We start from the raw sequence: 24,018 nt of genomic DNA on the forward strand, positions 1-24,018 counted from the left end.
CTGGACATTGGACCCTTGCAGCTGGTGACTCAAGTCTGTGCTCAGAACTTTGCATAGTCTGAACCCCATCCAGCCAACATGCAAATACCGGTGTGTGTCAAGAAACAGAGAGAGACCTGACAGTAATGCAGGTGCACATATAAGATATCAGAGAAACTTTACTGACGTTGCCTGGTTTAATTTGTGCTCAAACAGTCAGAATCACGTCAATGTTCAAGAACAACAGAGCTTCACACAGTACAAAGGATATACAGTGAACCTATAGCCCAACATTTTTACAGAACATTTAACACCCATGTCAGCTTTACTGCTGGTCGAGCTAATGGTTGGCTCAGCATAAGTCCAGTCACTTCATGAGTTCACTCTTTGTTTCACCAGTAATCGTATTAATATGTAAAATCCATAAAACAGACTGCTTTATTAGAGTAAGTTTGTTCTGTAGATTAGTCTACAACAAGCCACATTTTTGTTTAAATTTGCTAATTAGCTTTCCCCTGAGAGTTAGACGGATCAATATCACTCTCCGCTTTCCCCCAGTTAGTCACCAAAAGAGGTAAAATGTGACTCTCAGAAACACTAACTCTTACATGTTCTTTGCTGGCTTGCAGCGTTAGCCACTGGTTAGCCCACAGTGTTTGAGGGTATGTGACGTCACAACCCCAAAATGTTCTTGTTCTCATGGGAGTTGCTGGTCTACCTCTGCCTTGATCGGTTAATTTTGTTTGTAATGTTTTGTAATGTGTCTTAGAGAACTGCTAACTGAGAGAATTTCATCAGTCTCAGTTTCAGTGGAGAATCTGTTGTCCCATGATTGTTTAAGTGCTGTTTAAGAGGCTTTTCAAGGCTGCTAAGAGTCTGAATAAAGGACTAATGACTTGAACAGTCTGATGTCAAGACAAAAGACATTTTCTCTTGATGACTTAAAGAGAAAAAAACAGTATCTGGATCACTCTTGAAATACCCCACGCTACTTGAATTCCTGTGTGAATTCCTATGTCGACTTGTGTAAGTAGTTTCCAGATTTCGGCATAACCTACACTTTTTCTCAAGCTGCGCAACAATGAGGTCCAAGGTCATTTAGGCGTCTCGCTGTTGCAGCTACATGTAAACACAGAGCCAGAAACTCTCCCCTAAAACCAGTCTGACCGCTCGGCCAGCTCTGTCTCCACTGAGGGTTTAGTGATTGGTGGGACGCAGTCTGAGGTAGAATGAGATGATTTACTTATTTGTTTCTCTTGAGGCCTTGACAGAAGTATGTCAGGTGAGGTAGGACACAGTGCAACAATGCATCACTCTACTGCCAAGGAATGAACTTTGCATGGTCATGTCAACATGTTCTGTTGTTTTTGTTTCATCAGTTTCTCTTGGTGTGCTTGATAGATACTCACATGGTAACTGCAAATTTTGTTTATACGCGATTGACGGACTTAAGTTTAATGGGATACGTTTGTCTCACACACATTTGACAGAAATTAAACATTGACATATGAGGATGGATGACAGGGCAAGTCCCCAAAAACTCCAGCAGTATATACAGCCAATTTGTATGTATTTGGTAATAAATAAGGTCTGCACAACTGAGCAAGAGCAGTAGAAAGAGAAAGACAAGATAAAGGAACAACAGAAAATCTAAATTTCTGAAATATATATATATATATATACATATGTGTATATATATATATATATATATATATATATATATATATATATATATATATATATATATATATACATATATATATTTTAAACTAGAAGATGTGAGAACTAGCAGATTTTTTCTGAATGTGGAGGGGTGCTGAAGTCACCCTTCTTAAGTCCCGCCCCTTTTTGGACTGTGACAATTGAGCAAGCTACATACCTAGCGAAACCTCTGTCAACTTCCTCCTTTCCTGCTTCCTGTTCTTAGATGTGCTATGTGCTCGGCTTGTCTATGTTGAAAAGAAACCGCATTTTGAAGATGGTTAGAAAGATGACTTGTGTTAGCAAAATGCATGCTAACTAGTGAGCTAATGATTGATGCATGCTATCAATCATTAGCTAGGTAGTATACAAAGGGCATGCTAACAAGCTAGCTAGCATGCATTTTGCTAACATTAGCTATCAGGTGTAACTAACTAGCTCGTATAGATTAGCTACATTGATAGCTATAGATTTTCTACTGAGCAAAATGCAAGCTAATAAGCTCACTAACAAGTTAAATTGTAAATTAGCTAGCATTTTGCTAACATTGGCTTACTTACAATGTGACTATTTGTCATTTTTGCAGCATAAGCATATCTCAGTACAGGGAACAGGAAAAGAGAACAATATATTCCATTAATTAGGCTTTAATTGAACAAATATTCCCCTGTCATCTCTGCAGGTCGGTCTCATGAGGAATGGCCGTTTGCTGGCTGAAGGTCCTCCAGAGGCAGTCATGAAGCAGCACAGTGCAACAGTGAGTACTCTTTAAAAGCTGTCATGGGATGTCTGAACACGCAGGGGTGCTGGTTGTCTGGGAGGCTGTTCCTGGGACAACAAAGCAAGGGTATTTTATGTCATAAACAGAGGTGATTCAAGGCGCTATAAAATCAGTGTTACATAAAAGATATAAAGCAGATTAAGAGACATTAATTAGAGACTAATAAGAATGCATTTTCCCATGTCTCATTATAAAATGCATCAACAACTAAAAACAAAGTGAATCCTTATGGCTGTCTGTATAAACACTGAATATCGGTTGTCTCATCTTGTTTCACCCACATTATCTTCTGCTGCAGACCCTGGAGCACGCCTTCCTGCAGCTGTGTGAGACGTCTGACCAGACCGGCTCTAAACGCGGGTCCAGTCCGCAGGGCGGGCCGCTGGAGAACAGCCAATCATTCGAGAGCGGACGTGATGAGAGTCGGCCAATTCTCGGGGTCGGACCAGGAGCTGCAGAGGAAGTTCCCAAATATTCAGGTACCTTTGTTAATCATGCAATACAGGCCTTATCACGTCCCTGAAATGTCTTCAATTCAATGTGAGACGAAGGACAAAACAAAATCAAATTCTGTCATCTGTAACATTTGCTGGTCTGCTAATTTTAGAAACCTGGACACATTTGCACAAAGTACTTGAAATTTCAAACTTAAGCTTTTTCCCTCGAGCAAAATATTTCCGAAAGCTGAAGGGTGCACTTTGGCAGGGAGACAACCGAAGAGGCTTGATGCAGCACTCCTCTCACAGTAGTTACTGTCATAACACATGTTCACTTCAGTTACCATGGTTACGCTTTACTTATCATCATCCTTTAATGTTAAATGGCAGCATTATTGTCACTGTTAGATAACTTCTCTAAAATGGACAAAAGTGAGAATATAATAAAAAAAAATAAAGCCAGACTGAGATGTCGTTCTCCTCAAAGATAAATGGAAAACACAAGCACATAATCCAAAGTAAATGTAACCTAACCACAACAAATACACACAAACAGGTATGGTAAGAAGTAGCTGACAAAAGCAATGACACAAACTCTTTGTGAATTAATGAATAAATGTTAAACTATTATTGTGACAACACTGAAGAGGTTACAAGGGTTTGACAGCCAAACGTTGACAGGAGTCAACGAAAACTGGTGAATTTCAATAAAACAATATAGCTAACCTTGATATATGGCACAAACTTATATTAATGTTTGGCTAGCTAGTAGCTAAAGGCCTACTAGAAACACTTAAAGATGAAAGGGTGATCATGGTGACAGATATATTAGTGACATGGGAGATATGTAAATATTGAGCGATTTGTTTGTTGTGTGTGTTCAGCGGACTGGAAGGTGCGAGCCAGACACATGCTGCCGAAGTGGAGAAACATCACCGCCCTCATGATCAAAACTATGGTGCGGATGAAGAGGATGCCGGGGTATGTGTAGTTACTGACATTTAAAATCGATGTCTAGCAATTAATAGCAGAAGTTATGAAGCATTTCTGACTGTTTCTATGACTCTCCCCTGTGTACGCAGCTCGTTGTGTTTCCAGTTCCTGCTGCCTGTCATCCAGGTCTCTTTGATCTGTTTGTGTATCGGAGGAGATCCAAAGGGGATCCAGGTCGCTGTGGTGAACAACGAGACCTCCCCCTCTGCTTACAGCCAATCACTGCTCAGCTTCCTGGACAACTCCAGCGTGCACCAGGTATCTATCTGGTTTTGGCAGAAGTTGATATTAATACACACCAGGCACAATCTCCAAAGAGGAACTGGGTAGTTTCTGTGTTTGTATCTCACCTTTTTTATTTCTTTAGTTGCAGATATATTTACTGTAAAACTGTCAGCAGATTCAAATTTATTTTCTGTTGTCGATTCATTTTCGCACTTCATTCTTGCATGACAGATTGTCATTTCATACATCAATCAGATTGTTTGTTTTGTAGCTCACTGAATTGTCACAGAGCTCTGTTGTGTATCTGAAATGGTTCAGTCCTACAGAAAGGAAGTAAGCATCCTCTGTCTCAGTTGTTAGATTTAATTTGACCTAAAACAAGCAAGTTTCACTTCTGCTCAGAGCAGAACAAACTTTCAAAGACTTTCATGTTTTAGGAAATTAGTTTCTCTGTGACCGCGGATCACGAACTTTAAACTTACTGTATGACACATGGATACTGTAAAGTAGATTGTAATCAACACAGCTTTAGTTTTGTGGAGCAGACAGGAGTAAAAGCATGGAGCGATGTACAGCTGCTTTTAAGGCACTTAGAAAAGGCCCACCTAAAAAAATCAATATCATTTAAAGTGTACTGTATATGTAGAATATTTTCACCACTTTGCTGTCTGGATTCCGGCTGGAGTTACATTTGGCTTATATAATGGTGGGTTCCCATTGGAAAAGTCTGTTTGACAGCAAGGTAAAGGGGTGAAATAGCGTACACTTCCCCCGAAACTGGGTCTGTTGCTGCTTCTCCAAACTGGGAGCATACTGACCTCCCTCCACTTTTGTTAATAGACTGGCTATGAATAATCACGTCATATACAACCCCCCTTCAAAAAACTTTTTTCCTTTTGAGTAAATATCTTAAGAAATATTTCCCAAAACATCAAACCCCATACAGCTTCAGTGGAGCCTCAGCCACATCAGAAGGTTTGAATCTAGTGAATGGTGTATAAATTATGTCCATTCCTCCTATGTTCGTAGGTGCCCTTGTCCCATCAGGATGCTTTTGATGGGATCTATAACGGAGAGTACTGGGGTGTCATCGGTTTTGGCAAGAACTTCACCAGCTACCTGACAAAGAGGTAAGAGAATCAGACCGTTTCTGCACTTTCTATACCTCCAGTCGTCAGCTTGTCCATCATTTAATAACGAATCAATAAATGCCAAAAAAAAGGATACTACCTGCTGTAGGGACACTTTAAGCCAACATCAGCAAAATGTGTCTACATAAGTATGAGAACACAAAAAAGAACTCCTGCACTGGGGTCTCTGACTTGGACATACATGACTTTTTATGTCCTTGTCGTAGTTAAAAAAAGTCCACAAGTGAATGATACAATAAGACTCAGACAGGCCTTTACAGATGCTGATCTGCACATCTGTAGAACCTCCAAGCAGAGTCTAGTTTGGACAAAACTAATAGGCCTCTGTTTGGGAGTATATTCCAGCCCAAACTTTTGCAACTTTGAGCTCAGACTTGCGTTATGGATGACAACAAATCCATTTATAGCTTGAAAATAGCTTGAAGTTTTTACGTTCACACACTCACATAAGGTGCATTTTAGCTAAACATTGGTCGATGTGGTATAATGTGGTTATTCTGGGGAATAAAGTTGCTAATGTGGTCTTGAAACCTGTGGCTTTCAGAGTACAGAGTTTCAGAGTACAAATTGCAGTAAACTATGATGGCCTGGAGAGCACAATTCACTGCAGCTTAAGAAAACACATGCAAATAATACTGAGATGCTGCAAGTAACACAAACAAAAAGAGAAACTGTTTCCAGGGGACACTAAAAAGTGACAACTGGGACGTGCTTGTTGTTCCACCCAAAAAAACGGACAATTTAGCAGATTTCCCAACACCACTTACAGATAGCCAACTTAAGTAACTATAATGAGTCACAAACCAATGGCAACAACAAGCATGTCCCAGCCATCTTCATGTCTTTTGAGAATCACCTGGAAATGTTTTTTTTTTTTTTTTTGTCTGTGCTACTTGCAGAATTTCTGTGTTTGGTTGTTTTCTCTCTTTGCAGCATTTTCCCACCTGCTGCATGTGTTGTCAAATTGGTGCTTTGTCTATTAGTCTTTTGTTAATGCACAAATTCAATTTTCCATCAAGTCTGCATGTGAATGTAAAAAAAAACTCTCTTTGTGACAATATTTCAAAACTGAAGTGCCAGAAGCTTTACTCTGACCTGTCTCTCAACATGTCTGACATGATTTGACCCTTATTATGTGTCTCTATGTCCTCTACTCCCCCCTCGGGTGACACTTAACAAACAGCGTTGTTTTCCTTCCTCATTTGACTCCTCTGTGATTCTTTTTATACAAGTTTTAGACTGATGCTTATGATATTATGCACCTGCGGTGCCAGTGCTGATTGCAGAAGACGGTGTTTGTGTGCGTCAGTGGGACTTTGAGCAGTCATACAAAACCCACAAAAAAGCAGACTGACTCCATCAAAATGCCATTGTGACGCACAGACAGCATTCCAGCTGCAGAGCAGAGACAAACTCATCACACAAAGAAAGATGATAAACACACAGTTTTCTTGCTCAGTTTTGCTCAGGTCCTGGTTTTCCTTATATTCTTCATGTTATTTTGATCCCATAGGCACTCAAGAGTTGAGGCAAGATAGCCTGATATTGCTGTTTTACATAACTTCAAACTATACCAAATGCATAAATAAAGTCTGTCCAATTTATTACTTGTAGTTTCTGACTCTTGGAAAGCAGTATTAGCCTTATTTTTTCCTACAAGCATAAAAAAAGTAAAAATTGGGTGAATGGGTGAAGGATTTTATCATGGGACTCGATGCTCTCTGACCTGACTGAAGCTGAAAGTAAAAGAAAAATGAGGAAGTTGAATCTATTTTGAATTTCCTGAAATACAGAGGGAGAACTTATTTTTTTCTCGATACCTTTTTATCACCTGCTGCTTCTATTGCTTTGTGTCTCTATGTCTGTGGTACACATAAACACACACACAGAAATCAAACCACACCAACGCACACCTCAGATCTGCCATCATGTGAGGATGAGTCAACGCAGGAGACCAAAGGGCATGTGTTGTTGTTTGAGGTGTGAATCACTGCTCTGCACGCTGTGTGTTCTGTGTGTGTGTGTGTGTGTGTGTGTGTGTTTCCTGGGTAGACAGTCTGGTCCTTCCTGTCCCTACCACACCTGGCAGGTCACAGCTCAGCACCGACCAATCAAACGCTCATTCTTACTTAATCATGTGTCGCTCATGTGACACGCCTGCTCAAGAAAAACTGGTGTCTGCTCCCACTTCTTTGGGTCATGTGAAAATAATTTGAACTCTTTAATAAGAGTTAGATTCTGACTCATGCTCTAATAGACCACATGTGATTTCATACAGTGAAAAGTTTGCATTCATTCATTGTCTATTAATTATTGTGTGGACAAGGCATGATGGATAAGGAGTTCATATAAAGGAAGGAAACTGTAACTATTAATAGTTATTAATGGTCCACTGTGTAAGATTTTACAGGGATCTATTGGTTGAATGTGGCAGAAGTGGAATATAATATTCATAAGTATGTTTTCATTAGTGTTTAATCACCTGAAACGAAAAGAGCTGTGTCTTTTTGTTATCTTAGAATGAGTTGTTTATATCGACACAGAATCTGCGGTGTTGCACCACGAGGTTTCTACAGTAGCCCAGATTGGACAAATCAGACACTCTAGATAAGGTCTTTCTCCTTTTTCCAGAAGTTTCATGGCCACTGCAGGTTCCCCTACATCAGTGGTGCCCAACCCTGGTCCTCAGGGACCCCTGTCCTGCATGTTTTGGATGTTTCTCCGCTCCAACACACCTGATTCAAATGATCAGCTCATCATCAAGCCTCTGCAGAAGCCTGACAACAGCCTGATCATTTAAATCAGGTGTGTTGGAGCAGGGAAACATCTAAAACACGCAGGACAGGGGTCCCTGAGGACCAGGGTTGGGCACCACTGCCCTACATGCTTGGAGGAGGAGGTATTTGCAATCTGCAAGCTCCCCACTAGAAGCCACTAAATCCTACACACTAGTCTGATAAAGAAAAATTGCATTAGACAATGTTGAAAATAAAAAAAACACATCCATAAACTGTTTTAAATGAATATTAGTGTCATTTTTTTGACTGTTTTTATGACACTTTATAGTCAAAATGGTCAATTAATCAACAGATAGATTGATGTTAAAATCATTAGTAGCAGCCCTGCAGAGCTACAGGTTGTGATATTCCTATTGGTTAAACATAAAGAAGCTGATTTTAAAAACCACAGCTTCCCTGGCAAAAAGCCATTTGCCTGCAAGTACGTCTGCCTGCTTCCAGGCGTCTCACAAACACAAACACAGGAACACACTGTAGTTATTGCAAAGCTTGCACAAATGAGTGGAGCAAGGTAAGAAACAATGAAAATCTACATCCAGTGAAACTTCACCTCCTAAACAAAGTTAGATTTACTAAATTGCATGAAATATAACATCCTCAGTGCTGCAGGCTTCGCTTCATTTGTTTTCAGAGAAATAATGAGCCCAGCTAACCTTCCAAGTTTTCTTTAGATTAGTGATACCAGCCTGAAGCCACAGAGCTTTGTAAACCAGTTAGCTTGGCCACTAATTAGCTTGGCAGTCACAGTGTTGAATGAATGAATTTAAACCAAAAAGAGCGTTAGGGACTTTTTCAGATTATGACCATCTCCCTGATTTTTACAGGATGATCCAGCGGCAGGTTTCCAGAGAGATAGTTGATGGAGGATCAATACACGTCTGGCTGGACCTGACAAGTAAGATTCAAAGCCCTTCTCATAGTTAATTGTCTTTTTGCTGAAATGAGTCAATTTTATTACAAATGCATGGAGTAATTTACATACAATGCATGGCAATACATTTATTTCTGTGTCTATATCTTCAGTTATATTGTAGAATGGATTTTGTGGGATTCCTTCACAGAAAATTTGGCAGATTTTGGTCAAATCAAACACATGAAATTCTTCACATCTGCCTTATTTTTCATAAAATTGTGAGGAAAAATCATTAATGTGATTGTGAAATGTGTTGACATTACACACGGTCGTGATCTGCTGTGAATCTTTTTCTCTTTTTTTTTTTTGTCTAGATCGACAAATTGCCTTAATGCTGCAGAAGAAACTACACGAGGCCTTTCAGGTAGGAATGCCGTTTGCGTTCTGCAGTTTGCTTGGTCTGCTGGGGCCTCGTACAAATATTCAGATGTTGTCATTTTTCAAGGAGATACGATCAGAAATTCAACACGTCCAGAAAACACAAAGACGTCTGAGGATACACAAGATGTTACTGTTTACGCTGACACACGCAGTTCAGTTCAGGTCAGACTGTGTGCAGGAGACTGAAAAAATTCAGCAACATGACACACTTGTTTTGGCACACTTCAGCATCATCATACTTCTGATACTAATACTGATATTATACATTGATGTTCAAGGTACTAAACTGGTTCCTAATAGTATTAGACAAAACCAAACTTATCATATGCGTAAAGAAAGTTTGTTGGTTTTTATGCACAGTTTGGACATTAAATTCTCCTCATTTTCAACACTATATTTCTACATAATTTATAGATATTTTTCCTTTTTCAAAAGTTTTCTATTTTCTATTTGTTTCTTGAGTTTTGTTTAACTTTAGAGTATGAGTTGCAATCTGCCATTCAGCATCCTTGTGTTTTTTATTTGATTGTTAAACTTGTTAAAATCATTACTCTGTCCTCTGTTTGTAGGCTTTTGTGGAGAATAAGTTGGGCAGTATGTCGTACCTGGTCGCCCTGCCAATAAAGGTAAACAAGAAACCGCTTGTTGAATCATAACAGCAGAAATAAGTTATGGTAATAAAGAGCTAATGTTAATGGTGTGACCGTCATGTTGCAGTTTGAAGAGCCGATCTATGGCAGCCAAAACACAGACTTCACTACGTTTGTGACACCAGGAGCTGTGCTCAGGTCAGTGTGATGCAGGATGGTGGATGCAGTTTGAGGTTCAATACAGTAGAAGAAGAAGAAGAAGCTGAACCATGTCTTTTTATTGGCTCCCGACTCATCGCACATTTCATTTTGTTAAGTCACGTACGGCTTGATTAAAGAGGGACTGATAATCAGCTGTCTGAAGATGACCTTGTTTACCGACATACTACATGCCATTTAACTTCCAGTTTTGTCCTCCTCTTCCTCTTCCTCTTCCTCTCTGGTCCTCCAGTATCACCTTCTACCTGGCCGTGGGGCTGACAGCTCTGTCCTTTGTCCTGGAGAGGAAGGAGGGGCTTTTGGACAGATGCTGGGTCGCAGGTGAGCTGTGCTGCTACTGTGAAAAACAAACACAAAATGTATTAATTTATTCATTTATTTATTTAAATTGATCCCCATTAGCTAATGCCCATGACATCAGCTAGTCTTCCTGGGGTCCAAAAACTCATTTCCATTACTACTACTGTACTGTAGCACTGTACTGTGCTTCACCTGAGCCTTTCTTATCATCAGGTGCGCTTAAACTACAGGTTACATGAGTCTTTTTTTAAAGGAGAAATATGTAAATCCCACTGTCCCACATTGTAAGTTCATAAGCTGTTTATAACTCTGTCAGTTACCTGTCAATGTGAAGTTAAGCCAGTTATCTGAAAACAAAATCCCACTGCTCTGAAAATACACTCTCTGGAGAGACTGCCTGCCAAAGTCCATTAACACATTGCTCAGTTGAACTGCTATAAACACGTACACCCTCCAATTAATGATTTCTTACAACTCATAAACAGACATTAACCCATACAGCGAACATTCAGTATTAATTTGAACTCTAATAAACCTGAAACCGGCAAAGAAAAATAGACATTTTGGCCCAGGATAGAAACTTCAAAGGAGGACATCACAGCTGTAGTGTTGTTGTCAGAGTAGCAGATATTTTGGCTTAACATTTTTCCCTAATTTTTGAAGACATATCATGGTCAATTGCTGATTTAGTATAGTAAATATATTACATATTTCTCCTTTAAAATGATTGGTTATCTTTGTATTGGCTGTGAGAGCCTGGTGGTTATCAGTTATCATTTATCAGTTTCAGAGTCCAGATCAAATTCACATTTTGGCACATTTTAACTTTAAAGAAGGGAATTAATTTTTTTTTATGCAAGGAGACACCTGTAGGAAACATTTTGGATTTTGACATTTTTACTGAATAAAGGTTGTATAAAGTTATTCTGGTTGATTGGAGTTTGTTTGGATCATTTTAAAGGTAATACATTAAATGTTCGCTTTTAATCTGCAGATTCATTTAAATCCTTCAGTTGTAGGCAATAAGCCTTTGTGGTAGACATTTAATATAATAACGGGAGTTCAATCAGTGCATCATTGAAGTGTAATTTGAGACATGACCAACAGAGGGAGTAATATGATCAGAGGAGAATGTGTAGAAGACATGAAGCCGCAAACAGACACTGACAGAGTTGTTTTTTTCTTTCTGAATTATTGATTTCATTGCTTTAATTCAAAGCTATATGTTTATATTTATTAAACATTTACTTAAATTCTTTGCTGTAGTCATTCAGATCCTGATAAGATTGAATGAACCTTCATTAGCTGTGATTTACTTCTGATATCAGAGCTTGTAACTGAAAGATAATTAACTGTTTGTCTCTGGACCAGGTGTTAGCTCTCTGGAGACGATGCTGGCTCACCTCTTCTCTCAGCTGTTTGTCATCAGCGTTCAAATCATCCTGCTGCTGCTCTTCATCCTGCTGGTCTTCAAGGTTCGACAAACACAAGCACTCTTCAGATAAGATGAGACTTTATTGATTGAGAAAAGAGTCCCTGCAGCGGCACAAATAAGATCCGCAGGGAAGAAAGGGAAAATAAAGAATAAATAATAAAACAGCCGATAGGAATGTAGGACTGAAGAATTGATTACACAAACAAAACTGAGTGTTTCAATATTTTTAACCCTTCATTTTCACTTTAAAGTATCACAGACGCACAGATACACACATTCAGCTTGTTGTTTGTGTCTCCGATCGGTTGCTCTTCATTGTAATGCCAATACCTGTTTGCGGAAACAGACCACTGGATCAATCCTGGTTTACCCTTATTGAGACCACAACACTGTCAATGAATGCTGGAATAAGGCTGCAGTCTTAAAGGGACAGTTCACCTCAAAATCAAAAATATGTTTTTTTCCTCTTACATGTAGTGCTATTTGTCCATCTGGATTGTTTTGGTGTGAGATGTAGAGTTTTGGAGATATATTCTGTAGAGGTAGTTTCTCTCCAGAAGTCATGACCCGGTTACTAATAATTACATAAGTTTAAACGAAACGAAAAACAACATACTTAACAGATGTATCAGAGAGGGGAACTGGCACAGTAAGACAAGGAGCGGAGGTGTCGGCTTTGTTTCTTGATTTGACTGAGTTGTGTTCGGTGGAAATTAGGGTAACAAACTGAAATAGTCAAGCATTTAACAAAGTGTAGTGATGAAATATGAAAAAGGGAGTAGGACTCTTACTCCTTTTTGGACGCAAATTATTCATTTCTGCTTTTTTGTTTGCTTTTAAATTTATTTGTTGCTTTTTTATTTTTTGCATATTTTATTTTTATTTCTTAACATAAAATACATACAACATAAAATCTAATCTAAAATCATCTACAGATCTTGTTGTGAGCAGGTGGCAGAAGGAAGTGAGTCTCTCCTTCATGAGTAGATGCACACTTCTCTCTGTGCAGTGATACAGCTGACAGATGTAGTTCAGTACAAAGAAAATAGTTCTTACATGAAACTGTCCACAACGAGGTCTGTGGATTATTTTGAGTAACCTGATCATGATTTATGGAAAGAGACGTTGCTGTTGAGTTCAAATGTATTATGCATCACAAGCTGAGTGTCTAGTTGTATTATGTTCAAGAGAGGGCAGACATCTCTACAGGCCAGTATCTCCAAAACTCTGCAACACACCAAAACAATCTAGATGGATAAATTGCACTATAGGTATGAGGAAAAATGTGTTTTTTTGATTTTGGGATGAACTGTCCCTTTAAGGTAAACACACATGATAATATTTCCTCTTCTGTTTAACCACCAAAGTTGCTGTTTAAGGCAGTTTTTCAGAGACTGGAAGTCTCATTAAAAGAGCCCCTAAAAGGTCAGTGCATTCCTAATATGATTTGGTTTGTGGAGTTTGACATGTTGAAGGTTAATGTGTCACAAACCTGGCAGGTCCATTACCCTGCTGCTCATTTGCATTTTTACTACATCGTCAAAAATCTGACTTTACCTACAGAACATTAGAGTTGCAATTATGCTAGTAGTAATTCATTTGAACCGTTAGTCAGGCCTTTATTTTTCATGATCAATCAATTATTTTCAGTAAAATGTACACGTGACGGTGCACAGGAGAGGAGATCGATGTTATCTGAAGGTCAGCGGGGTCAGATTTACTGTGTGAACAACAAACCAGAGGGACAGGGGCTTCTGTTCATCATTGATTGTCAATAGACATATGTATGGAATCAATACAGGAAGACGGCACTCAGACAAGAGAGGATAGGTATTGTCTGTGTGTGTGTGTGTGTGTGTGTGTGTGTGTGTGTGTGTGTGTGTGTGTGTGTGTGTGTGTGTGTGTGTGTGTGTGGCCATATCTGTGTGTCCATGCAGGCACATGCTTTTTATGGGTGTGTGTGTGCTCATGTCTCTGTCTGTCAGTGTGTGTGTGTGTGTGTGTGTGTGTGTGTGTGTGTGTGTGTGTGTTAATTAAGGTGCTGAAGTCCAAAGAGACCACCACTGCATAAATCACTTCCTGCGTTGGCCGTATCCAGGGATCACTGTGGGATCGCCACGACAACAGGCCTTGATTGCTGTGGCAACCGAGTAGTCATGTGGCCTCTCTGTGCAGGTCTATTTTTGCACGTTGTCAGGGGAGACGGATAGTGTCTTAACACACTGAGGACAAGTGCACCAACACACACACACTGGCCTTACGAATGCCTGCAGATTCTACTCAAGTGAGGAGAGTTTATCACCTTGAATCTTCCGAGCTGAGACTGTTTTTCTTTGATCTTGAATTGTTACTCGACTCGTGCAGCGCCTCTGCTCTGCCTACACTCCCCTCTCACCGTGTGATTCACGACCAAACTAAATCAGCAGTGACATTTCTTTTCATTTCTTGTAGTATTTTTGGCTGAAGATCAGTGCAGAACATCACAGAGTGTTTCTGTCTCTGTAGGTTTCTCCATCGTTCCCTTTATCTCCATCTCCATTTCTCTTGATCTTATCTTCTCATCTGTTCTCATGTTCCTTAAAAGAGTGCTCCGCTGATTTAGCAACACACCCATGGCAGACACTTAAAGAAAATGGATCAAATTCAGTGCAACAGAATCAGATTAAGTGCCTTTTATATTGCTTTTTTTTCTTGTTAAAAGATGGCACAACATTACCCACAGTGCAACTTAACTGGCAACAGTTTAGTAGAAACTTATGTTGCGTTTCAAACAAGTTGGAACTTGAAAATTTCTGACCTCCTAGTAAGTAAAATTAAACTACACTCAAAGTCCTTATTGTAAACTCGAAATCCATCTTCATCAACACTATCACACAGTAAAATCTGTTCTGCGTGTAAATTGATGTCATAATATGTCGCCAGTGTTGGTAAATATGAGAAAATAAAAGGTATAAGGGCGTTGTTGAGGGGAGGAGGGAGCGCTACTGAGCGTTCAATTGTGTGTCCACTTGCCAGAGAAACTCATCAGTTTTTCACGGTCAGTCATGTTTTTTGTTTACTTTTGGCGTCAGGCGCCTGGAAGACTTTAAGGTCCAGCTGGAAATTTCAGCTGGGAAATTCCGACCTCCGACTTTGACTGGAATGCAGCTTTAGAGGTTAGATGTGTTATGCTAGTGGCAGCTAAAGTAGCCTCATGCATCTAGTCTCAAGCAGAGATGAGAAGTGGGCTTCAGAGCTCACTTCTGTCTAACACCACACCCACAGATGTTCTTGTAGTCATCAGTCCCAGCTTACATTGACTCAGGTGACATCACTTGAGGCAGTCAGCTTTAACACAGCCCCCTCTAGAGCCACAGAAAGATTTATACAGCTTTTTTCTACATATGCATTAGTACCCACCAATTTCCTCTTTAAGATGGACATGTGATTGTTAGGGTTCTGCATTCATTTCCATTTCAGTGAGGTGTAGTTCAGTGTGAACTTCAATTCAAGTCCATCAAAAATATATCGTGCAACTCTTTTCCTGTGCATCATGCTGTATTCATCAAACATCTGTCTCTCTTAGTAATAATAATAATAATAATAATTATTATTATTATTATTATTATTATAATAGTAGTAATAAAAAAGACATTTTCGTCTCTCTTTTGTCTTTGTCAGGATGGTACCTGAGATTGTTTCTAGTGTCTGTATATACAGTTTATGGATCACTAGGACTTTCGAGATTCTCCAGCTCGACAATTTGATTTGACTTGTGATTTTAAGGTCACAATCACTGGTCACTGACAGACTATTGAGTCCAAATTCTTCTTTGAGAAGTAGAGGTCTATATGGTATTTAGTGTGATATGACAGCCGGTAAACTATGCTGTGTCGTCTTTGAAGCTTTGTTATTTTCTTCGAACATGTGCTGGACACCACAAGAAGGCAGAGATGAAGAGGAACAAAAATACTTGCAATAGAATACTCGCATACAATAATCGCAGATTCTGCCTTTGATTTTGATTATTGGTGTTAAAAGCTCATTTCCATAGATTTTCCAATTAATGCTAAAGTTGTGACAAAATATAAATTTTTACAAAATATAATGTTTATTCAGAGTAGATACAAAAAGTACAAGACCATATATTTAAAAGTTGAATGTGATGAAGTCAGCTATAGACTGACCTGAGAGTTATCCATAAAGGCTGGCATACAAAATTTGATGCTTTGCATTGAAAGATGGGCATGTTTGCCTTTATTTTATTTTATTTTATTTTAGTTTTTTTAATTCTAAAAAGTTAGTTATAATATTGTGTGTTTTGTATCTATGGTAATTTCTATTATGCGCAGGTAAAATTATGTATATGACTCTTCAAATTCCTTTAATGTTCTTAAGCTCACTCTTTTTTTTTTTTTTTACTATCTTAGATTTGTGGGTGATAAAATACCAAACTTGACCTAACCTGTCTTTCTGTGTCTGTCTCTGCAGATGCCTAATGAAGGCTCCTTGGTGCTGGTCATAATCCTGATTGTGCTGCAGGGTGTCACTGGCATCTCGTTTGGCCTCGTCATCTCAGCTGCAATCGACGACGAGCAGAGTGCCAACCAGGCTGCGCTGGGCATCTTCTACCCCAACCTCATCCTCAGTGGTAGGTCATGCTGGACCACTATTCAACCAGGAAAACTGATTATAAACTATTTAACATTGTTGTTTAATGGTGTGCAAGCCTGTGTGTAAGTAGCGCAGATGAATATTTGTTTGGATTCAAAATGTCAGGAGGTCTGTAAGTCTGATCCTCCTCTAAAATTAAACAAACTTAAGGGAATAAAACACTGTAGGGGTTAAGGTCTGGACATTTGTTTAATTTGGCATGTGTTAATATGCAAAGACATAGAGGTCTTATATTACTGACAAAATAAATAAAATCACTTTCTTCCCTGTTACAGTACCTAACTAACTGGTTCTAATGAAGTTTGGGGCAAATTTCAGCTTGTATGACACTGTCTCAAATGGAGATGGGTGATAATTCACATGATTCTTGATTCTTTATTTGGATGCCTTTTAGTTTCCACCAAGAGGTTGCTAGGCTTCCTTGGGTAAACACAAAACAACAACCATAAAAACAAACAACTATGAAAAATCACTGAGACAAGAAAAGGCAAAGAGTGGCATGAATCAGATAATAAGTAGAATAAAAATGCAGAAAGTTCCAAACAACAAAGACTAAAGCAGAAATAATGTCTTTTTTTTTTTTTTTTATAGATTTATAGATTTGTTTCAGTGACTTTTTGGACACAACCAGACATCACTGTTAAAGTGTATGGGGTGAACCCAAATGCAAGACACAGACATGGAAGATTAGACGAACTTTTAAGGCGGTTTATTGATATTACTTGCAAAGAGGAATGGCTGGCAGTGGCAGAGGGCAGAGAAGAAAGGGTGGATGGCACGAGCAGGCTCATGTTGCACAGAGGAAACAGACGAGGAAGATCCTGAAGCAAAAAGGGAAAGGCAGTTAATGACAGGCTATGAATGTAGAGGAAAATAAATCACAAGAAGAAAACACTGAGGACTAGATAAACTAGACTACCACTGTGACAGAGACGATGATCCAGAGACGATCACTGTCATGAGGAGAGCTGGGGTTGATATGATATTTCCTGCCTTCCAGTGTAAAAGTGTAATAGTGTAACAGACACCCGCAGCAAACTGATGTTTGTATGGCATCATGGCAGCAGCTGTTTTTGTTTTACACTGTCTAATCATGTAACACATTATAGTGTTCAGTTTATCTACTGTGTTCTCTATGCAATCATGCATACATGTACCATATAATGACATATATTAATATGCTGTGGACACTGATGGTTGCTACAACACTGTATATACTGGAGCAGAGGTGGATTGTCCAGAAAGTTGCGATGCATTTATGTAGGTCAGTCTATATGGCACTGTATTGGGTTTTTCCCCCACTGGAAGAGCACCCTATGCACACTTTATCACGTTTCGTTTACCATCAAGGTATCTGAAGAGGGAACTTTTGCTGTGTTTTTTTCAAACATGGGGGCGCCGGGCGGGGGCAGTCCCCCCACTGAACGTGTCAAATGATTTTTATCAGCAGATGGAGTTCGCTCTGTTGTCATGGGATCAAATTTACATTTTTTTTTCTGAGCACTTTAAAGACTTTTGTCCAAGTTGAAAGGTTATTCTTGACCTAAAAATCTTACCGCAGAGCCGTTCTACTAGCTGCTGTGGGACTTTTGATCATATCATACAATCTTTGTCTTAGAACCTCAGCTTTCAAGTCAGAAGTCCTCAGAAAAAAACAAAAGAAGTGCTTGGAAAAAACGTGTAAATATGAACAGTTTACGAGACCATGGCAACCAGGCAAACTCCGTCTGCTGACGACGATCATGGGATATAATTGAATTTTCAAGAATGGCTACTAGATGCAACTGGCGGTGAGATTGTTTTCTGAGGTTTCCAGGCAGTTGTTCTCAAGTTTCAAGATTGAACTTTGAACCAGATGTCTTGTTATTTTGTGGACGGTCCAAGTGAAACATCACAACAGGGTAAAAACAAGAGAAACCTGACACTGTTTTAGGGCTTTATATGGTTCATGATTAGGATGAAACACCCAGATACACACTCTATTTTAGGAGTAGATGCAAATGTCTTACATAGTATCCTCTCTGTCTTGTATCTTCAGGTATCATCTGGCCGGTGGAGTGTATCCCGTATCCTCTCCGCTACCTCAGCCTGGCTCTCCCTCAGACTTATGCCTCAGAAGCCCTGCGCTGTATCATGTACAGAGGTAATACACTCGCACACGTTACACAACACGCATCGGTTTCATAATGTTTCGGTTTCTGGTGTGTAGGTAGCGTGTGTGAGGGTCAGATGCTTGCACACGGCTCAGATTGTTATACACAGCATGGCCAGCGTATCAGCCAGTCGTCTAAATCATTAATCAGCTCTGGATCCCGTGTAACTCAGCTTCCTGGAATGTGAGGTATAGTGGTTTCGCTCTGTTTCCCAATCTTTCTCCTTCTTTTGACCTCGCCGTCTCCGAACAATAAGACCCGACGACAGCCCCGGGCTCCCTCCATGTTACCTGATACACGCCAAGCAAACACAGGAAGTCAGAGGAGCCATTTCCTGTTTGAAAACCTTATCTCGAAGGTGAAAGAGGAGATGCAGGCAGAAGTCGACAGTGTCAGAATTCAATTTGGGGGATGAATTGACAGGTTTTTTCTCGCCACATTCACAGATTGAATATTACTGTCCCGTCAACACACATATTTGTGGATGGAATATCAAAATGCATAAACAGGGTTTGCTTTGAAAAGATTGTGAAAATTTAAGTAAAACACAATGAAAACTAATGTAGAGACAATAAAAGCAAATCAGTTCAAGTAAATGGGTGAATTTCAAAATTCCCACCAGTGAATCACTGAATCTTTTTAAATTATAACCATATTAATATATAAATGATAATAATAATTGTTATAAATTATTATTATAAATAGTTAAATGTGAGTTGACCACCAAAATTGTCTCTTACCTAAGAGAAGAGCAAAAGTAAGCAAGCTTTGGTGAATTCCAGAAATCAGTGGGTACCAACAAAATAAAGACAAATTGTCGATACGTACAAAAATAAGAGGAAATTTGTTCATAAATGTCTTCCTGCATATGAATTTAAACATAAATCTATCCAACAGGTTGGGATCTGTCTCGGATGATGGTGTGGCGAGGCTTTGCGGTCACCCTGGGCTGGAACACCTTCTTCCTCATCTTGGCCACGGTCATCCTAAAGCTGAGGACGTGACAGCCTCGTCCCAGAGAACCTTCTTCAGTGTGGGGGACAGAGCCGACAGGTGAAGCCCAGGAGCCGACGACTCACCTGGGCCTCCTGTCTGTGGATGGACTGTGGCAGCGGAGGGCAGGAGGAGGGAGGGGTCACTGTGGTTTAAAGGACTGATGAGGCTGATGCATCAGTCTCCCTCCTCCAAATTATCTGTCTCTCTCTCTCACACACATACACACACACACACACACACACACACACACACCAGTCTGCTGCCTGATCCTGCAACAGTTGTGTTGGCCTGTTCAAGTGTGGGTGAAATTTCAAAAATGCTGCACATAGACGTACAAAAGACAGAATAAGCACATGCACAATATGATAATCTTTATATAATAGAGTGTAGTTTTAGAGTTTGTTTCACTTCTAAGTGCAGCTTGTTGAAACTTGTCACCCTCAGAACAGGCCATGAACCAACTCAGGGTCACTTTTTTATTTCTGTTTGCCCTTCGTCTTAATGCTAATCGAGAGATTTGGTGATGAAAACACTGAGTACAGCTGTAGGACGATGTGTTTTGTCCATACGGTTTTTGTTGTTTACCTTAATTTTGCATTAGAGAGAAATTGTGTGTAAATCTAAACTTTAAAATTATTAGAAAAGGAGTCAGCACAATGAGAAAATGTGAAAACACTTCATTTTTTCTGGTTATTTTACAAGCAGAAATCCATTCAGGCCTCCCAAAGCGACATCATCTTCTCTAGCTGCTTGCTTGTTCTGTCTCTGTTCAGATCTACGTCCTGTCTGGTGTGTGACAAGACGTGTTACCAGGTGCTCACCGTCATCGTTGTCCTCAGTTTAGATTGATGATCCATAACTCATGTGCCTGCATCTCCTTTGAGAGAAAAAAAGTGGGGTTTGACGTTGGTGATGGGAAAGTATGGGTACTGTATCTTTTTTTTTTCTCCACTTTGCTGGACAGAGTGGAGACTGTTGGATAGATTCATCTCACAGATCAGTGCTGTCATGCTCTTCATGCTCGTCTGCATCCGTACAAAACATGTTTCAAGCTGCTCGTACTTCAAAATGTGTTTGTGAATCCTCCGCCAATAGTAACGCAGAATAAAAGCACACAGGAGTAATGCTGTTTTGGATTCAACAGGTCACAGAGATGTGCCTTTGAGATGTTGTGGCGTCGGCACTGAGGGAAAAGGGAAGAAAAATCCAGAAAAAAAATGAGGAATAACTTTGAAATCTAGACCACTATGTAGTTAAGTTGTAGCAGATGATTGGAGTCATGACTGAGTTTGAGTCAAAAAGCTTGATTTTCCTTCTTTTTTTGTCTACAAAATAACAGTGATGAAAAACGCTGCATTGTAAAATATCTCTGACGGTAACTTCAACTTTGTATTATTGGATATTTTTTAAAGATACTGATTAAATCAGTTAGCCAGTCTTTAGATAGTGTATTCTTTCACTTTGTACAAACAAACATGACACAACATGTTAAAATAATGGATGATAGGATGAATAATCGAAAAAAAAAGATGACTTGCATTTTACTCATCTCTCTGAAGACAGGACATGCATTCTGCCTTTATAGATGAGTTATAGTTCCACATTTTGGGAAATATGTTCATCAGCTTTCTTGCAAAGAGACAAAAGGATTGATATATTGATTGATATCGCTCTCATGCTTGTATGCTAAATATAAAACTTCAACCAGCAGCCACTTAGCATAGCATAAAGACTGGAAACAGCTAGCCTGGATCTGTGTACCAGCACCTCTAAAGCTCTTTATTTCTTGTCCAGGGCGTAGATATATAATAGAAGATCTATATGGTATCACGGATCAGCCTTTAAAAGTCAGTTTAAAAATCATCACAATGTAAAGTCTGTGGGCTGACGTGAGAACTCGGGGTTGAGGCCAGCAGGAGCAACACGACTGCACATATTCATACCCCAGAAGTAACCTTTTTTTTTTATGTACATGTCAGATGAGTAATTCTCATTGGACAGAATAGGTGCTATTTTTGCGTCTGGTATACTGTGTATACTGCATCAGTGGCATCCAGGCAACCTGCAAATACTCCAGGAAGTCACTAGTCCCAGCCAAGAAACAGTCCAGCAAGTAAAACCTTTATAAATAACGACTTGACATTTTTACATTCATTTCTGTGAAAGTAAAAAAACGGATTAAACAATTGAGATGTAACATAAATCTGTGAGCTTTCGAGGTGATGGTGAGCAGTTTCCATCTGCTCTAGCTGGTTGTAGCTTCATATTTACCACACAGACATGAAGGTGGTGTCAGTCTTCTTATGTAACAATAAGCGTATTTCCCAAAAAAAAAAAAAAAAAAAGTCCAGCATCACATGTTGTGCCAATCAATCTCATAAAGATTTAGAAATGTTTACATTCATCTGGACGCATGCCTGGAAAATCTTGATATTTTTTCAGCAGCAGATGTTTTACCCAGTTCAGCTGTAGGACTAATCACATATACCAGCATGTGTTATGTTTAGATGTGCTGTAAATGCTCCCTCTATCTCATTATGCTACATGTTGCAGTGCTGGTAATGCCAGTTATATAAATGTAATGAAGAATTTACTGTACGTGTCCATTAACAGGATTAATAATTAATCTAAACGACTGTAAATCCCTGATTGGTTTACGTTGGATTACCTCATGGTCTAATGATACAGATGTATGTACAGTATGTATGCTGTGTGTAATGTTAGATGTTGAGAGTTCCCTGCACTGTAAATCTGTTCTTGCTCTGCTGTACATTCATCAGTGTTCCTGTTGCACATTTTAAGGGACATTGTGCTCTTGTTTGGTGGAAATAGGGGAGAGGTAGCTTATGGCTCTTATAGAAACAGCTTTTTATGATTTTATGTTCAGATGACAGAGAGGTATGGACTCAACCATATTTTGCCAAACCGTAGTCTTACCTTGACAGACAGCTGAAGATGAATCCCACATCCTGCTGAGATTACCTCTGTGCCTCACTCAACTCCCATCACACAATAATGTACCGATATAAAATTCTTTCGTAATGATGGACAATCTCTGGTAAAATTGGTACCACTTATATGAAAGTATGGACATTATTTGGTAATGCTGTGAGTACACCTTTTTGTTTTTTGGACAATTTCTGGACAATTGTGATATTATTGTTTAAAAAAAAAAAAAGAAAAAAACTGTGTCAAATCTGTGCAAGATTGAGATATAGTGATTTTTGTTCTTAAGAGCTCTATAACCTTATGTTCACTTTTAACATTAAAATACCCATATTCTGTAAGAGACCAGCAATCATCTACAATCATCATGCATTTTTTAGATTTACATGACCTGCAATTAGCTCATCCTAGGCCCCGCCCCTTTTTGCTCTGAGCAAAAAAAAAGGGGCAATGTTAGAAGACATTGCTGGAGGACATGTAAATAAAACATCTTAAAGTTAGCTAATATGAGCAAATGACTAGTTACTTAGCTAGCTAATCTATATAAATCTACTTAAACTAGTGTTTTGCTAACATTAGCTAATGTAAGATGTGACCCTATGTGTTGCTTTTACAGGAAAAGAAAAAAGTTGACTGAGGTACCAATCTTGCTGAACTGCAGGGATTATGAAGGACAAATTATACTACTGAAGACACAATTTCCAATAAGATGATTACATGGGTTGTTATTAAACTATTCCACTTCTTTATTGGTCCTGTAATGTTGCATAGCAGAGTCTCAGAGTCTCATAAATGACTGCGGATGCCTTCTGTGATTTATGTCTCTGTTGTTTTCTCTGTGGCTTGAAGTGGGCGGGACACTTGGAAAAAGATTATGTCACAATATTTCTGTGTACCAATCAGACCTTTGGAAATATTTGAATGAAAATCTGATGCAACTTGAGGGGTTGTTTATATAGCCAGTACACTGTCAATCTAATCTAATCAAACCACAGCCATTCCTGGCTGCGGTGGATTAAACTCTTAATAAATAATATCTATGGATCTCTGGATGTTTTTCCAAACCTTTGGGGATTAAAGATGGATATAAATCTAAATTGCATATTGATTAAGCAGGTCTTACTCAGATTAGGATAATCAGAACTGTATATGTAGCCACTTCTTAGTCATTAACTTCACTGACTCTTGTTAATATTGGAATTTTGCAGTTCTTGTGAAGTTATGAAAGTTTGTGTTGCCAGGATTTCCACTCTGCTTCAAACTTCGGTCGACTACCTCTGCTGTCTCTCCCAAAAGGGCATGTAAAGCATTTACACTCCTGTGTTGTGACATGTATGCACTGTGATGGCAGACATGCTTTGATGAAG

The 24,018-nt window shown here is 39.2% G+C and overlaps 1 protein-coding gene across 4 annotated transcripts in view; it reads left to right on the forward strand.

Annotated features, from left to right (window-relative positions):
• Positions 1–20,829, forward strand: part of abch1 (ATP-binding cassette, sub-family H, member 1) — a 40,508-nt gene extending 19,679 nt beyond the window's left edge. For all 4 annotated transcript variants that reach the window (XM_084736435.1, XM_084736438.1, XM_084736436.1 and 1 more), the window contains exons 7-20: positions 2,363–2,437; positions 2,760–2,940; positions 3,783–3,879; positions 3,981–4,149; positions 5,146–5,246; positions 8,890–8,960; positions 9,293–9,342; positions 9,929–9,985; positions 10,077–10,147; positions 10,401–10,489; positions 11,840–11,943; positions 16,374–16,533; positions 18,595–18,699; positions 19,607–20,829. In XM_084736435.1, coding sequence (XP_084592561.1) covers positions 2,363–2,437; positions 2,760–2,940; positions 3,783–3,879; positions 3,981–4,149; positions 5,146–5,246; positions 8,890–8,960; positions 9,293–9,342; positions 9,929–9,985; positions 10,077–10,147; positions 10,401–10,489; positions 11,840–11,943; positions 16,374–16,533; positions 18,595–18,699; positions 19,607–19,713 — 1,437 coding nt within the window. In that variant the 3' untranslated portion in view covers positions 19,714–20,829. The remainder of the gene's footprint in view (positions 1–2,362; positions 2,438–2,759; positions 2,941–3,782; positions 3,880–3,980; positions 4,150–5,145; positions 5,247–8,889; positions 8,961–9,292; positions 9,343–9,928; positions 9,986–10,076; positions 10,148–10,400; positions 10,490–11,839; positions 11,944–16,373; positions 16,534–18,594; positions 18,700–19,606) is intronic.
• The last annotated feature ends 3,189 nt before the right edge of the window (positions 20,830–24,018 follow it).

Source organism: Lutjanus erythropterus, chromosome 14, assembly GCF_056507025.1.
Source record: "Lutjanus erythropterus isolate fLutEry1 chromosome 14, fLutEry1.hap2, whole genome shotgun sequence".
NCBI classification, from domain to species: Eukaryota; Metazoa; Chordata; class Actinopteri; order Lutjaniformes; family Lutjanidae; genus Lutjanus; species Lutjanus erythropterus.